This window comes from Lepidochelys kempii, chromosome 15 (assembly GCF_965140265.1).
Source record: "Lepidochelys kempii isolate rLepKem1 chromosome 15, rLepKem1.hap2, whole genome shotgun sequence".
Taxonomy (NCBI): Eukaryota; Metazoa; Chordata; order Testudines; family Cheloniidae; genus Lepidochelys; species Lepidochelys kempii.
Genome location: NC_133270.1, coordinates 8641225 through 8655134, shown reverse-complemented (window position 1 = coordinate 8655134; position 13910 = coordinate 8641225). Strand labels below are relative to the sequence as shown.

At 45.9% G+C, this 13910-nt stretch overlaps 1 protein-coding gene across 5 annotated transcripts in view; it reads right to left on the bottom strand.

The window, feature by feature from the left end:
- RNFT2 (ring finger protein, transmembrane 2) overlaps positions 1–13910 on the bottom strand; it is a 40812-nt gene that overhangs the window by 3641 nt on the left and 23261 nt on the right. For all 5 annotated transcript variants that reach the window (XM_073313258.1, XM_073313257.1, XM_073313260.1 and 2 more), the window contains 2 exons: positions 6860–7009; positions 1180–1245 (listed from right to left, as the gene is read on the bottom strand). In XM_073313258.1, coding sequence (XP_073169359.1) covers positions 1180–1245; positions 6860–7009 — 216 coding nt within the window. The remainder of the gene's footprint in view (positions 1–1179; positions 1246–6859; positions 7010–13910) is intronic.

The window sequence follows — 13910 nt, the reverse complement described above, 5'->3', positions numbered from 1 at the left end:
AGAGGAAAGAAAAACCTCTCATTGCAAAAGGATTTAGATTGCCTGGTTTGTTCTTGTACACGCACACAGATGCTTCTTTTCATGCCTAGCTTTTCTACACTTACGAGAGCCCACTGGAAACTAAGTTACATCGCTGCACTGTGGCGGATACACAGAACTTGGGAGTCTGGAGATGAGGGTCCTAGTCCCCGCTTTCACAGTGACTTTGTTGCAGGATGTTGGGTAAGTCACTTCACCCCTCTGTGCCACAGAGTCTACAGCTGTGGAATAAGGATAATGATATTTATTGAGCTCAGTGGGGTGTTGTAAGGATTAGTTCAATATCGTTTGCAAAGCACTGATAGAAGGTGCTTGGAAAGTGCTAAGTATTATTATCAACAAGTTACCTCCAAAAAACCCCCAAAACACTTTTCATCCACAGACCTCCAAGCTCTTTATAAAAAGGAGGGTTTATGTCATTACCCGCACTGTGCGAATGGGGAAACAGAAACCTAGAGAGGTGAAGTGACCTGCCCAAAACCATATGATGAGAGAGTCAAGTGTCCCAACTCATAGTCCAGTCCCCTATCCATTGGGCCACACTGTCTCCAAACATACACAGTGCCCATGCCAAGTGCTGAGAAAGTACCATGGTGTTAGGTCCCATATCTATACTCCACATGGCAGAAAAGCCACTATAAAAGATAATAACCACAGTATTCTCCAGCAGTGGCTGTAAATACCACCATAACACCACTGAACGTTGCCATGTTTGGGGCGAATACGGTAGTATTTATTTTAATAAAACTGCACATCAGGGGATGTCTTAAAGTCTCTGCCTCACACAGACACACACACAAACGGCAACTCGCCGTTTTATTAGACTCAGTGCATCAAACAATACTATTCAGCACCTCTCACCGTCACATCTCGTACATACTTGTCAATCTGTTTCCAGAAAAGGGATGCAGCATCTTGCAATAGACCCGCCATGTTTCATTAACATTGTTGGGAAAGGGCAGACATCAGGAATTGCTTCCCCACCCAAAAGTTAGGTAGGGCTACCCGTCACAGCCATGGGGTGGTGGGTGTCTTTTTCAAAAGTACCATAGATCTGGCACCCTGAGCAATGCTTTACTGAACCTTTCCTTTGTGGCAACATTTCCCACGTCAACCTGGCCACACACATTGACTACTTACCTGAGGGGTGCAAAGGATCTTCAGTGCCTTCCGGACACTCCCCACACGGCCACAGATGTCAAAAGACTGCAATAGAAACATTTAGCTTTAGACACTGTTCACAGGGTTATAACAGATGTAGAGTCCTGTAACTTGGAGAGCATCTAGGGTCTTTTTCTCCAAACCAATACTCACAGGAAAGAAAGAGCCTGGGAAGCAGTAATACCCAAAGAGACTTAGGGGCGACAAAGAGCAGAGAAACAGACATGAGCGGTCACTGCAAGATGGTAAATAAAAAGGTCTATAACTTTAAGCTGCATACCCAGAGACTTCACGTTAGAGGAAGGGGGACAAAATAGTCTCTCTCACTTTCTCGACACCTCTGATGTGACCACATCTGGAACATGGTGGAACATGGAACATTTCTGGACTCTTCATTATAAATTGGGAGGAGTTCAGAGAGGATCAACAAAAATGGGGGCGGGGCCTGATTTCTGAGAAAAGATTAAAGGATCTAAATACATACAGCATGGCTAAGTGTGACAAAAGGTGAGTGAGTGTGTGTGGTGAGGGACACGACACCTGTCTACATATCTCAAGGAGGCCGAGAAATTATTTTGCATAAAAATAGCAGTGAGGATAGAGGTAAGAAAGGGAAAAGTCTGACAGAGCATCAGGGATACATTTTGGAGAGTTTAATCTCTCAGCCTGTGGGACAATCTCCCAAGACAAATAGAGAAAGCCATACTGCAAACTAGACTAGACAAGATGTGAGAAAAGGCCCCATAGGGAACAGCTCTGCATTAGCAGGGAGTGGGGCTGCATGGCATAACAGGACTTTTCCATCTCTAGCTTGTCTGGATACGAAGCGAGTGGGAGGGCAAGGGAAAGACCTAATATGAAGAACTGCATTAGACTTACAGGATATGCACACACATCAGAAACACTGGATTTTTTTGTGTGAGGGTTTTTTTTTCTTTTTGGTTAGTGTGACTAAGTGGGCTCTCTGCAGAGAATGCCTGTGAGATCACCATGCAATAGATGTGGAATAAAATGCAGGCAGCAGTAATGCTTCCAGTCAGCAGATAAAAGGGCTCCAAGGGTCCTTCCGTAATGTTTCCAGTCAGCTCCTAGGGCTTGAGGCTGCGGACTGTTACGGATCTTTGAAAGTTAATGATCCCTAGATAGGTAGCAGCAGCTCTCTCTCACGCAACCCCATTCTCTCTCTCTGGGGCTTATTTGTATCTCTGCTGGGGCCCCACAGTCTCTTCTAGCATCCTCCCTACAACGTGTGTTTCCCTTGCCACCCACTGAAATCTAAATTGCAGCCACCATCTTTCTGGCCGAGGAATTGCTTCACCTCTGTTCACAGCTAGCCAGTGCTGCTCCTTAATGAGCCGGAAGGGCAGCCATAAAGCAACACCAAGTACCTTCAGCCTCCACTGGTCCAAGGAGAGTGAGACTGGATGGGGCTCAGATCAGGGTCCCTGATTTGGCAATACAAATTCCTGCCTGTAGGCCGGTGAGCCAGCCCTTCCAAACTGTTTTCCCAACCCCTCTCCTCTCCTATGCAAGTGAAGCCTATAGAACTTTGGGCAGAACTCCTCTCTCTGGTAGGGCATTAAGACATGGGCGTGCATGCATATTAACAGCTGGGATTCCCGCACCAACAACAATCCCTGTGTTTACACGTAAGTCAGCCATAGGCATTGAGGTGACCACTGCCAGCTGCTCTACACAACCTCCCTATAACTCGAGCCTGCCCTTTGTGCCTTGGAGAGGTGATACAGTCCAAGCTAAGCCCTGGATTTCTGCCAAGAGCACAGAAGGTCTGAGCACCAAATAGGCTTTTGTGGTTTTTCTAATGTGGTTTGTGGCTTTGCTAATGTGGACTCTTAGGGGTATATTTTCAGTGTGTCGGGCAAAGAATTAGACTTGCAACTCCTGTGACTGTAAATGGGATCCGAGCATCTAATATTCCATGCACTGTATTGGAAATGTATACCAGCCTATTCCCTCTCCCAGTCCACATCTCTCACACAGTGTCTCCAGTGAAAGGGGAGCTGAAATCCCTAGCCTGATTGTCCAGGATTTGGGGTATGGCTGACAGACACTAGGGGCACCATAAATGAGTCCGGACTCTCAGCCACTGGGTTGTATTATCTTCCCACTTACACTGGTTTAACTCTACTGACTTCAACAGAGTTACTCCCAACTTACTTCAGCGCAGAATGAGAGGAGAATCAGGCCACGTTTTGACAACCTCTTTGGCTTTTCCCAACACTAGGCTGTAGGCTAGAGGCCTTGGTTGCAGGCAGGAATTTAGGATTAAAACAGGTGTTTCCTGGTTAAAGGTAGCAGATATTTGCTTACAGCAGAAGCGGCCGGGTAGTTCCCTCCCATTCCTGACCTCTGCTGTTGGTTATGAGCCATGCGTTGGCAGTGTCATGAGCAGGACAGGGCAGAATTGGCAGTCAGAATTATGCAAGCGAAGAATTCACAAAAGATGCCGAAGAAGGGCAGCTTTAGTGGCAGTGGGGCAAGGTCCTGATCTGCTACAAAGGTGCTCTTCTGAAGTATGTGCACTGACGTCTCTCCTCCCACCACAGAGCCCTTGTATATCAACAAGGTCCTTGAATAAAGCAGGAAGGAAAGAAACTTGCACGCTAACAACATATGCAGAGAGACTTCAACAGAAGGGAGCCCTGCAGTGCTACTCCTGAGCCACAGTGGAGGGCAGTAGATCGTTATTCTCCTTCGATACTGCAGCTTCTAAATCACAAAATAGGAGAACTTTTCAGGACAATCAATGGCTTCATCAATCCAACTTGCCATCCAGCTACCTCAGAAGTCAGCACCTCACCCTGTGGAGAAATGTCAGCCTATTCCATAAAGAAGAATGACCTGAACCTGGGATGCTCTCTCCAGACAACAGGAGCCATATGAGGAGCCCAAGACTGGAAACATCCCTTCCCCTTTCCCAGGCGCTGCCCATTTACATAACAAGAGACACCTAAAATACTACAGGAAATCAGAGTCACTGCGTGATTCAAAGCCACGCCCCACATGGTGCAGGAAGGACACAGAAGATCGCTTAGGCCCCTCCTGGAAGCTTACACTCAATCCCACTTTTGTGTAGGGAAGCTTCCTACCACCCTAAAACATGAAACAGTTCAGTCCTCCAAAAGCACAGTGGAGAGCACAGGCAGGCAGTGTGCACCAGTGGATAGGCACTGCACTGGGACTCAGGAGTCCTGGTTCCATTCCTGGTTCTGCCACTGACCTGCTATGACCTTGAGCAAATCACTTCAGCGCTCTGTGCCTCAGTTTCCCCTCTCTCCATTTGTCTTGTAATCTCTTTAGACCAGGGACTGTCCCTCATTAATGTCTGTACAATACCTAGAACAAATGGAGCTCTCTAGGCAATACAAATATATTACAAAGAAGCAACTATCTCTGGACTTTACAGACTTAGGCCATATCTAGCTGAGCAACTTGCACTGACTTAAGAAAATCTGTTTAAAAACTAATTCCAGTTAAATTGGTCCAGCCCCCTTATGTGGACAGACTGATTTTGGTTTAAGAGTGTCCACATAAGAGGCTTACACTGTTTTAACTTAATCAGTGATGCACCTTTTTAGTTTAGAGAAGGCTGTAAGCTAAGCATTCAGCCTGCCTTTCTTGAGCAAACTAATGGAAAGCATGGCAAGAGCAGTCTTCAATTACATCTGTCCACCACTCAGCCCCTGGATCTCTAATCAGCCCGGTTTCAGGCAAGGACACTGAATGGAAATGGCACTACTCATTTTGTCCACATGGGGCAGCAGAAAAGACTTATTCTCCTATTACTAGACCAGAGGTTCTCAACCTGCGGGCCCAATCAGTACACAGCTGCAGCCCATGTGACATCCTCAGGGCCATACAAGATGCAGTCCACATAACACAGAGAGGGCTGCATAGGGCACCCACAATGGTAAATAGGTTGAGAACCATTGCACTAGACCCTTCTGTATTCAGTACTGTTGATTACATTATACTTTTATTCTGCCTCACAGGAGGAGCAGGGATTGATGGGGAAACCCGGAGCTGGCTGCAATCTTTCCTCTGAGGCTGCACTCAGAGAGAATGGTGATGGGCAACTTCTCCTTGTGCTACCAGACAGTTCATCTGCAAAGTCTCTCAAGGCCCTAGACTGTCTCCCATCCTCTTCACTGCTTCTAGATACTTGGACAGCTACAGCTGCTCAAACCAGCTTTTTCCATCTGTAATTGGCCAAGGGCTGTCTGTCCAGGACCCAGGCAAAGCAATCCATGCCTTTGTGATTTCTAGGGTTGGCTACCACAATTCATTGGACTAGAATACATTGACCTTAGAAAACTCCAGCTCGTCCAGAATGCAGCAGCTCGCCTCCTTAGCAACACTAGCCACGAAGAACATAGCACTGCAGCTCTCGAATCACCGCACTGGCTCCCCAGACAGAACTGGGTAACTGCCACGATCACAGTCCTCATCCTGAAGGTCATCCATCACAACAGACCAATTACCCGAGAGCAAGACCTCCCTTGGGAGTTATGTTCCACAGGAATAAGAAAACCATCAGCAGCATAGGTCAGACTGATGAAAGCGGGGCACACAGCTTGCTCAGAAACCACCTCAAGGCAATGGTGAGAATCACACTAAGGACCTTACATCCTTCAGAACTAACTGCAAAACTCACTTCTCTTCCCTCGTCTTGCCTCGAGTGAAAAGCAGAGAGGAAGATGAGAAACTCTTATACACACACACCTCTCCCAGAAACCGCCTGCAGAAGAGGGTGAAATTTAGTTCATTTGTCCATCTCTTAGTCTGGGATCTAACATTTATGCTTGTAAATGCAATTCTGCCCTAGAGCCTGGTTATTGTAATTAAGAACAACGTCAAACTCCAGGAAGCTTCCCATCTGGACAAGATCCATCGTGCTGGTGGGGATGCCAGCCTCAGTCTCCAGTGGTGTTAATCCAGTATCTGCCATAAAACTATGTCCATCGGTCAGAGCTCTCGTTCTGGCTGCACTAGTATGATGTCCTCACAGGCACATAACTAAGCATGGCTGCTTTCATAAGTGTAACGGGTAAAAGGATGAAACAGCAATTAAGGTGCCAGCCTGATACACAGGGCTTGTCTACGTGAACATTTAGACCGTGGCAAGCTATAAATCTATCTCGCACGAGTCTGCTGTGGTCTCACTGTCCATGTGGACCCTGCTGAGGCGTGTGAACAGTTAGCTAGAGCACTCGGAGCTAGAGCAAAGTGCTCTGAGGAATTGTTAACGCACATCAGCACGGTGCAGGCTGACAGACAGTGGCAGGCCAGTGAGGGGCAGGATTCAGACCCCAGCTTGCTGAGGTCTAATTGTTCATGTAGGCACACTCTCAGAAGACTAGGATTCAATTCCCAGCTCCACACAGACTTCCTGTAGAACCTTAGGCCACTCATTTAAATCTCTCTGAGCCTCAGTTTCACCATCTGCAAAGTGGGGATAATATTACTTCTCATGGATGTTGGGTGGATAAAATACTTTGAAGAGCATGAAGTGCTCAGATACTTATATGGCCCCCATGAGTGTTATATCTAAACTAGTACATTTTAAAAGAGCTTATTTAAAAAAAAATCAGGGATTTTGCTGCCGTGTACAGAGTTTACTCACCAGGCATCCCCTTACCTTGCAGAGACTATACAGTATGATCAGGATCCCTCCTAGGAAATAGCTGCTGGACGGATCATCCCCCATGATGTATTTGCACCACAACTGGATGGGGACAAGCGAGCGGAACAGCTGGCTCAGCTCTTCAATAACCAGATAAAACTTTCCCTGTAAAGCATAAATGATACAAATCATCATCACTGCCAGGGGCCCAAAAGGAGAAAAGAGAGGCTCAGACATAAGAGTTCATGCTATGAGGAGTCCTGCGTGTCCATTAGCCACTCAGGCACTTTGCAAATGGTTGCACACACCAGTATCAGTGAGTTGCAACTATTGCCCTCTTCACTGTCATCTAATTCAGTGCCCAGAAAGGGAAAAGTATCATCTCATTGCTTCCTTGTGCTCCCGCAAGCAGTTTGTTTTATCCAGTTGTTGTCTACAGTCCTACACTTAGAAGATTTTCAGGGCAGGGACTCTTTGCTATATGTTTGTATAGTGCCCACAAGGCACTGGCTTGTAGGCATTGTTGTATGACCAATAATACTAACAAATAGGAAGAGGAGTACAAAGACATATTTCACTTTCCCTGGTCCCACCACTATGCTGAAGGCAGAGAATTACTATTGTACAATCAGCTTGGCCTCCCTATTTTGCAGAGAATCCTGGTGAATCAAATTGCAACAGGCCCTCCCTTGCTTTCCAGCATTCCCTTCTGCGCAGTGTGTGCTGGCCTCACATACAAACTCTGAGACACAAAGACCAGCTCTGAAATACAACCTTTAGTTTCAGAGTTGCTAAATCCTCCTAAGAATTGTATTGGGAGAGAGAGTTCATCCAACTAACTGCTCTACATTAGGGAGCCATGCACCTTGCAGGAATGGGCCCTATGCCCTTTTTAAACCTCTACTGAAACAATCCTCTCATCTTGGGTATTTCCTCTAGATTGGAAACCATTTGTTCTTACAAAGGACACCATCAAGACGTCATTGATTACCTCCAGGTTTTTCATAACCCCGGGAGGCTGCAACAGAAGTACGTTTTCTAACCACATTTTCTTTCACTCTATAGCAGCACCGAGAAGCTGGTCACATAAGTAGGATCTAATTTTGGGTCTCCCAGCCTTGATGAGGATTTGTTTTTGTGTTGTCACTCATAGTTTAGAAGGAAGAATTGATGCCAGGGCAAAGGGGTGAGATATGGGGTCGTAAACGTAAACGAACAGATCAGATGTCATGGCGTTAACACTCTGAAAAGTTAAATTTCAAGATGTCAAGATTTGGGATGGGAAAAATTCCCCTAGAATTTTGCTGCGTGCATCACAGTAACAATATCGTTGATGATGTCATCACAGGTCGCTGTCATTAATCGCCATCGGTGGGGCGCAGGGATTCAATCCTCTGCAGTCCAGGAAGAAAGCAGCAGCCAGCACCCTCCCCCTGGGTCTCAGAGATGAGATCACTTGGCAGGCTGTCCTGCTGTGCTGAACAAATCGAATCCTTCAGAGAGCTCTGGCATTCTCATGATCTCATATCCCCCCTGGGACAGTGAGTGAGGTCACACCAGCTAAAGGACCTGGGCTTTTTTTCCCCTTCCCCCAAGCCTCCTCTTTTTAATCCCGTGTGGCATCACATAGCAAAAATGTAACAGCAACAATCTGGGATTCTAAATGTAAGCAATTTATTAAATTAGCACAAAAGGCTCTCTCGCCAGACTCACGCTTCAGTACGATCATCATTTATTTCATAAGCCCCTGTGACAGAGGGTCGCAGTTTGCTAATGACTAGTCTATCACTTCCTTTAGCATAGGCAGCTCTCCACACACACATACACACACCCAGCATCCAACCCTGATGAAAACAACTGGCAAGTAAAATGCACTGCAAATTCCTAAAGCAATCCACTTTGCCTCTCCTTTTTAATCCTTTCTCCCACTAGACTCAGACTTTTCCTTCATCCAATTCAGCATCCGTAACAGACGGCCCTGGTATAGGTCAACACTTGATCCGCCAAAGATTTCAGATGTCTTCTGTGAAGCTATGGGATAACAAGAGGAGTGCCACTCCTGTGAAGCTCGGGAGCTGGCAGGGCTAAAACTAAGCTCCTGCAGAGTTTCTGAGCTTCCCGGGGGTGGAGCACAGGGCTTGGAAACATTCAAGTGAGCTCTGGCCAGGGAGCAGAAGCGTAGGAAGAGGCAGAGATGTACTTGCAGCAAATGGAAGACTCTGATTCTGTTAACTATGGTGCCTCCACTCCTGTAAAGCTAAGAAGTGTTACATATAATTCCAACTCAGTCACGTCCCCTAGGCTAGCACTTCCCACAGGCTTTTACTGGTAACTGGAGGACTTCTCAGCAGCCTGGAGATGTGTTAACAGCCCCAGCTACCAGCATGAAATGGGTATGCACCATCCTAGATGACTCACCACCACCAGAATGACCATCCAAGAGAACCCTGCAATCGGATACACTATTGTCACAGCCAGGACGGGTGCAGCTACATAGATAGCGAAATGAGATTTCATAAAAGGAAAGAGTGCCCTATGAAATGTTGCCCCAACAAAATTAAAAGCATTGCCTTCTGGGAGCATGGAGTACAGAGCCTGTACCCATCAAGTACACCAAGTCTCAACCCTCCAGGACATTTGTCTGTGACATGGCCTCTTTTTAAATTTAGGAAAAATCTCAGAATAGCAATAAAACACTGGCAGAGATATGAGCCAGGAAAGAAGTAAGGTCCTTCTCTTTTACCAGGTATATAGTTTCCTTTACCCTCAGCTGAAAAATTTAGCATTTCTGATGTCCATAACTCATTACAGGCATCTTTGTGAGTGCTGCCTATTATTAAGGTTGGCTGACATGTCCCATTCTAAGACCCTGTTTCCAGTTGCTTATAAAACTTTGCTGAACTTTAACCATGTGGGCTGAAGTTTTCCATGCCACGTGTCCTCCTCAGGCTTTATGTTATTTATTTAATTAATTTGTAAGTTTCAGCTATTTCTGATAATGAGGTGAGGGAAAAGTCCATTGCTTCGCCAGTGTTAAAAATAAATCAGTCATAATGCAACCCTTTCCCTAAGAAGGTCCAGCACCCCTACACTTCAGAGCAGGGACCAAGGAGTGGCCTCTGTCAGGATATGCCTTTTGCTATTCCCATCACCATCTTCACAAATGTGGCCAAACTATTAGCCTTTGAAAAAAATCTCCCTTCATACATGCTTCTTAGAGACTTGTTAGAGCGTCACCTAAAACCTGAGGATTCTGTCCACACCAAGCATTCGCCAGCCTCCCACTGCTCCTTCGTGTGACTGGATTGCACATGTGCCATCCCAACAGAGCAGATGAGCATGCTCCAGCCCAGGGCTGCAGGGGCTGAGGAGGCTCCTGAAACTGCAGCTCTCACCTGCTCCAGGACAGGGTGGGGCAAGGAACCAGAACTATGAGCAGAGCTTCTGTCTCTCCTGTGCTCTCACTGACTCCTGGCTGGTGTCCAGTATGGAGGAGGAGGAAAGTGCATGGATAGAATGTAGAGAAAAGTTGAGGGAAGGGGACAAGGAGAGAAAGAGAAATTGGGACAGGGAGCTGAAGTGGGGCAGTGACTAGAACTGGTTGGAAAAGGAAATAGGATCTGGGATAAAAAGCTTGAGGAGTGGAGACTGAGAATGGAATGGGGAGTCAGTGATGGGGAAGAGATAGGACTAGGACAGTGAAAAATTGGAGGGGACAGAAGGGTCTGTGACCACTAGAGAATAGTCTTTTCCAGAGTCTGGAATGGAACCCAAGATCCCAAAGTCTCACCATTCCTCTACTGTCAGCAATTACCTGTGAAACTCACTAGCAAAGTATGTGTTTCATTTCCCTCTGGTGCTGGTCCACATAGTGGATGACAGCCTACTACTGCTCTCAGTTATTCCAATAGCTCAACTGGCAGAGATCTGTGTGGTAGATCGAAAGGTGATAAGACATGATGGAATTTCTTTTTTCACTTTCCTTTTTCTATCTCCCCGCCTCCCGCAAACAGAGGAAATTACACACAAAACTAGGGGAAAATATTATGAAGGTTACACTGTGAGAAGTTAGGAAATGCCAGAATTAAGGTTGCCTGTACAACCTTAATTCAGACCCCATGTGTGTATGCTTTATGATACAGTCTTAATTATATGATCACATACTTTTTTCCTCACAAGCCCTCTGCTTCATTCAGTGCACAGGATGGATGGTGCTCATTTAATGAACAATTATTCAATATTTTGTCTTCATGTCATTCCATGCATGATCTCAGGCCTCATTTACTGCACAGTGTTTAAACCCTGCTCTGAAGCCAGAATTAATTTCCGCACAGGCTTTTCTATGGCTCTCATCCCCATAGTATCTGAATGCGTCACAAACATTAATTTATTTTCACAACACCCCAGAGAGAGGTAAGAAGGTGCTATCCCCATTTTACAGATGCAGAACTGAGGCACAGAGAGACTAAGATCAGAAGTATCCACTAATTTTGGGTGCCCAGTTTGAGAGACCTAGCACCCAATGTTTCTGAGTGCTTCCCATTATATAGCACTTTATCTGTTCAAACCGCAGCTCCTGACTTGAGTTGCAGCTGTGAGTGCTCAGCATTTCAGCAAATCAGCCCATAGAGTCTCAAACCAGGCACCCTGAAAACGAGGAACACACTCTTACTGACCTCCTGCGGAAAGTCTGTTCAAGTGACTTGCCCAGCATTGCACAGGCACTCTGTGGCAGAGGCAGAGAGAGAATCCAGTGCTCCAGGGTGGCATTCAGCTGCCTTAACCATGAAGCCATCCTCACCTCATTCACTATACACCTCCAACTTCTGCAAGAAATGAAGCAGAGGACCTACAGAGAAAAGTGTCCTTCACTACACAACCCTGATTCATTCCCAGAGCAGGCTGAGCCAGTGCATTGAATGTGAGGGGTCCTGTGGAGAAAACAGCATGGTGCTCATGTAGTTAAAGACTTGCATAACACATATGCGCAAATGGGCCAAATTGAGGCTGTAGGGGCAACATTAACTCTGGTATTTCCTAACTTTTGAGCGCTTGACGTTGCAACCTTAATGTTCTTTTAACGGTGGGTGGGTGTGCGTGGCAATGAGACAACTGTAAATTGCGTGTGATTGATTCCCTGGAGAAGTTCTGAGTCACCCTTGCCCAGTTGCCAGCATTGTTAGGACATATCCTAAAAGAAGAGTTGCAGTGGGGGAGGTTTAGATTGGATATTAGGAAAAACTTTTTCACTAAGAGGGTGGTGAAACACTGGAATGCGTTACCTAGGGAGGTGGTAGAATCTCCTTCCTTAGAGGTTTTTAAGGTCAGGCTTGACAAAGCCCTGGCTGGGATTATTTAACTGGGAATTGGTCCTGCTTTGAGCAGGGGGTTGGACTAGATGACCTTCTGGGGTCCCTTCCAACCCTGATATTCTATGATTCTATGATTCTATGATTCTAAGAGGATGCTGAAGAAATCTCTAAGAGAAACCTGCTGGCTTTCAGACCACAGGACAGCAGGGAGATAGGCTCTAAGGGAGAGGGCTTTTGGTTACTTTGCCAGCACAAGGAAGGAAACAGGTTGGATAGAATGAAAAAAGAAAAGAAAAGACTGTTGCCAATATGTAAAGGCAGGTGAAAATTCACTGCAGCTAACTATGAATAATTTAAAAGGGGTTTTCTTTTTTCAATTTCAGTAAACGTGAGCAACTCCCATTGGACCTCTGCCTAGTCACTGGGAGTTGAAGGTGCTCAGCACTTCTGAAGATCAGGTCCCAGATCTCTCAAGTTGGCAAGTCAAAAAACTAAGGTACCCAAAATCAGTGGCCACCTCTGAAAATGCTGCTACGACCCTACCTCACGGGGCATTACGAAGGTAAAGACATTAAAGACTGTGAGGCACTCAGATACCACTAAAAGAAAAGGAGGACTTGTGGCACCTCAGAGACTAACAAATTTATTTGAGCATAAGCTATCGTTAGCTACAGCTCACTTCATCGGATGCATTCAGTGGAAAATACAGTGGGGAGATTTATATACATAGAGAACATGAAACAATGGGTGTTACCATACACACTGTAACCAGAGTGATCACTTAAGGTGAGCTATTACCAGCAGGAGAGCGGGGGTGGGGTGGGATGGGGGGGAACCTTTTGTAGTGATAATCAAGGTGGGCCATTTCCAGCAGTTGACAAGAACATCTGAGGAACAGTGGGGGGTGTGGGGTGGGGAATAAACATGGGGAAATAGTTTTACTTTGTGTAATGACCCATCCACTCCCAGTCTCTATTCAAGCCTAAGTTAACTGTATCCAGTTTGCAAATTAATTCCAATTCAGCAGTCTCTCGTTGGAGTCTGTTTTTGAAGTTTTTTTGTTGAAGAATTGCAACTTTTAGGTCTGTAATCGAGGGACCAAAGAGATCAAAGTGTTCTCCGACTGGTTTTTGAATGTTATAATTCTTGACGTCTGATTTGTGTCCATTTATTCTTTTACGTAGAGACTGTCCAGTTTGACCAATGTACATGGCAGAGGGTCATTCCTGGCAAATGATGGCATATATCACATTGGCATATGTGCAGATGAACGAGCCTCTGATAGTGTGGCTGATGTGATTAGGCCCCAACGAGAGACTGCTGAATTGGAATTAATTTGCAAACTGGATACAATTAACTTAGGCTTGAATAGAGACTGGGAGTGGATGGGTCATTACACAAAGTAAAACTGTTTCCCCATGTTTATTCACTGAATGCATCCGATGAAGTGAGCTGTAGCTCACGAAAGCTTATGCTCAAATAAATTTGTTAGTCTTTAAGGTGCCACAAGTCCTCCTTTTCTTTTTGCGAATACCGACTAACACGGCTGCTACTCTGAAACCTGTCAGATACCACTAAGCACCATAACCACTTGGCTTTGTGGTGATCAAGGCATAGTTTGTTACCAGCAACGGACTGCGACATGTGAATGTGTGAGTCATCTCTTCCTTTGCAGATTCAAGTGTCATCAAGGACGGGAGAGGAACGGACACCTTTGGCTAGCACCGCTATCGGAACAAACCATTGTTTTTCAG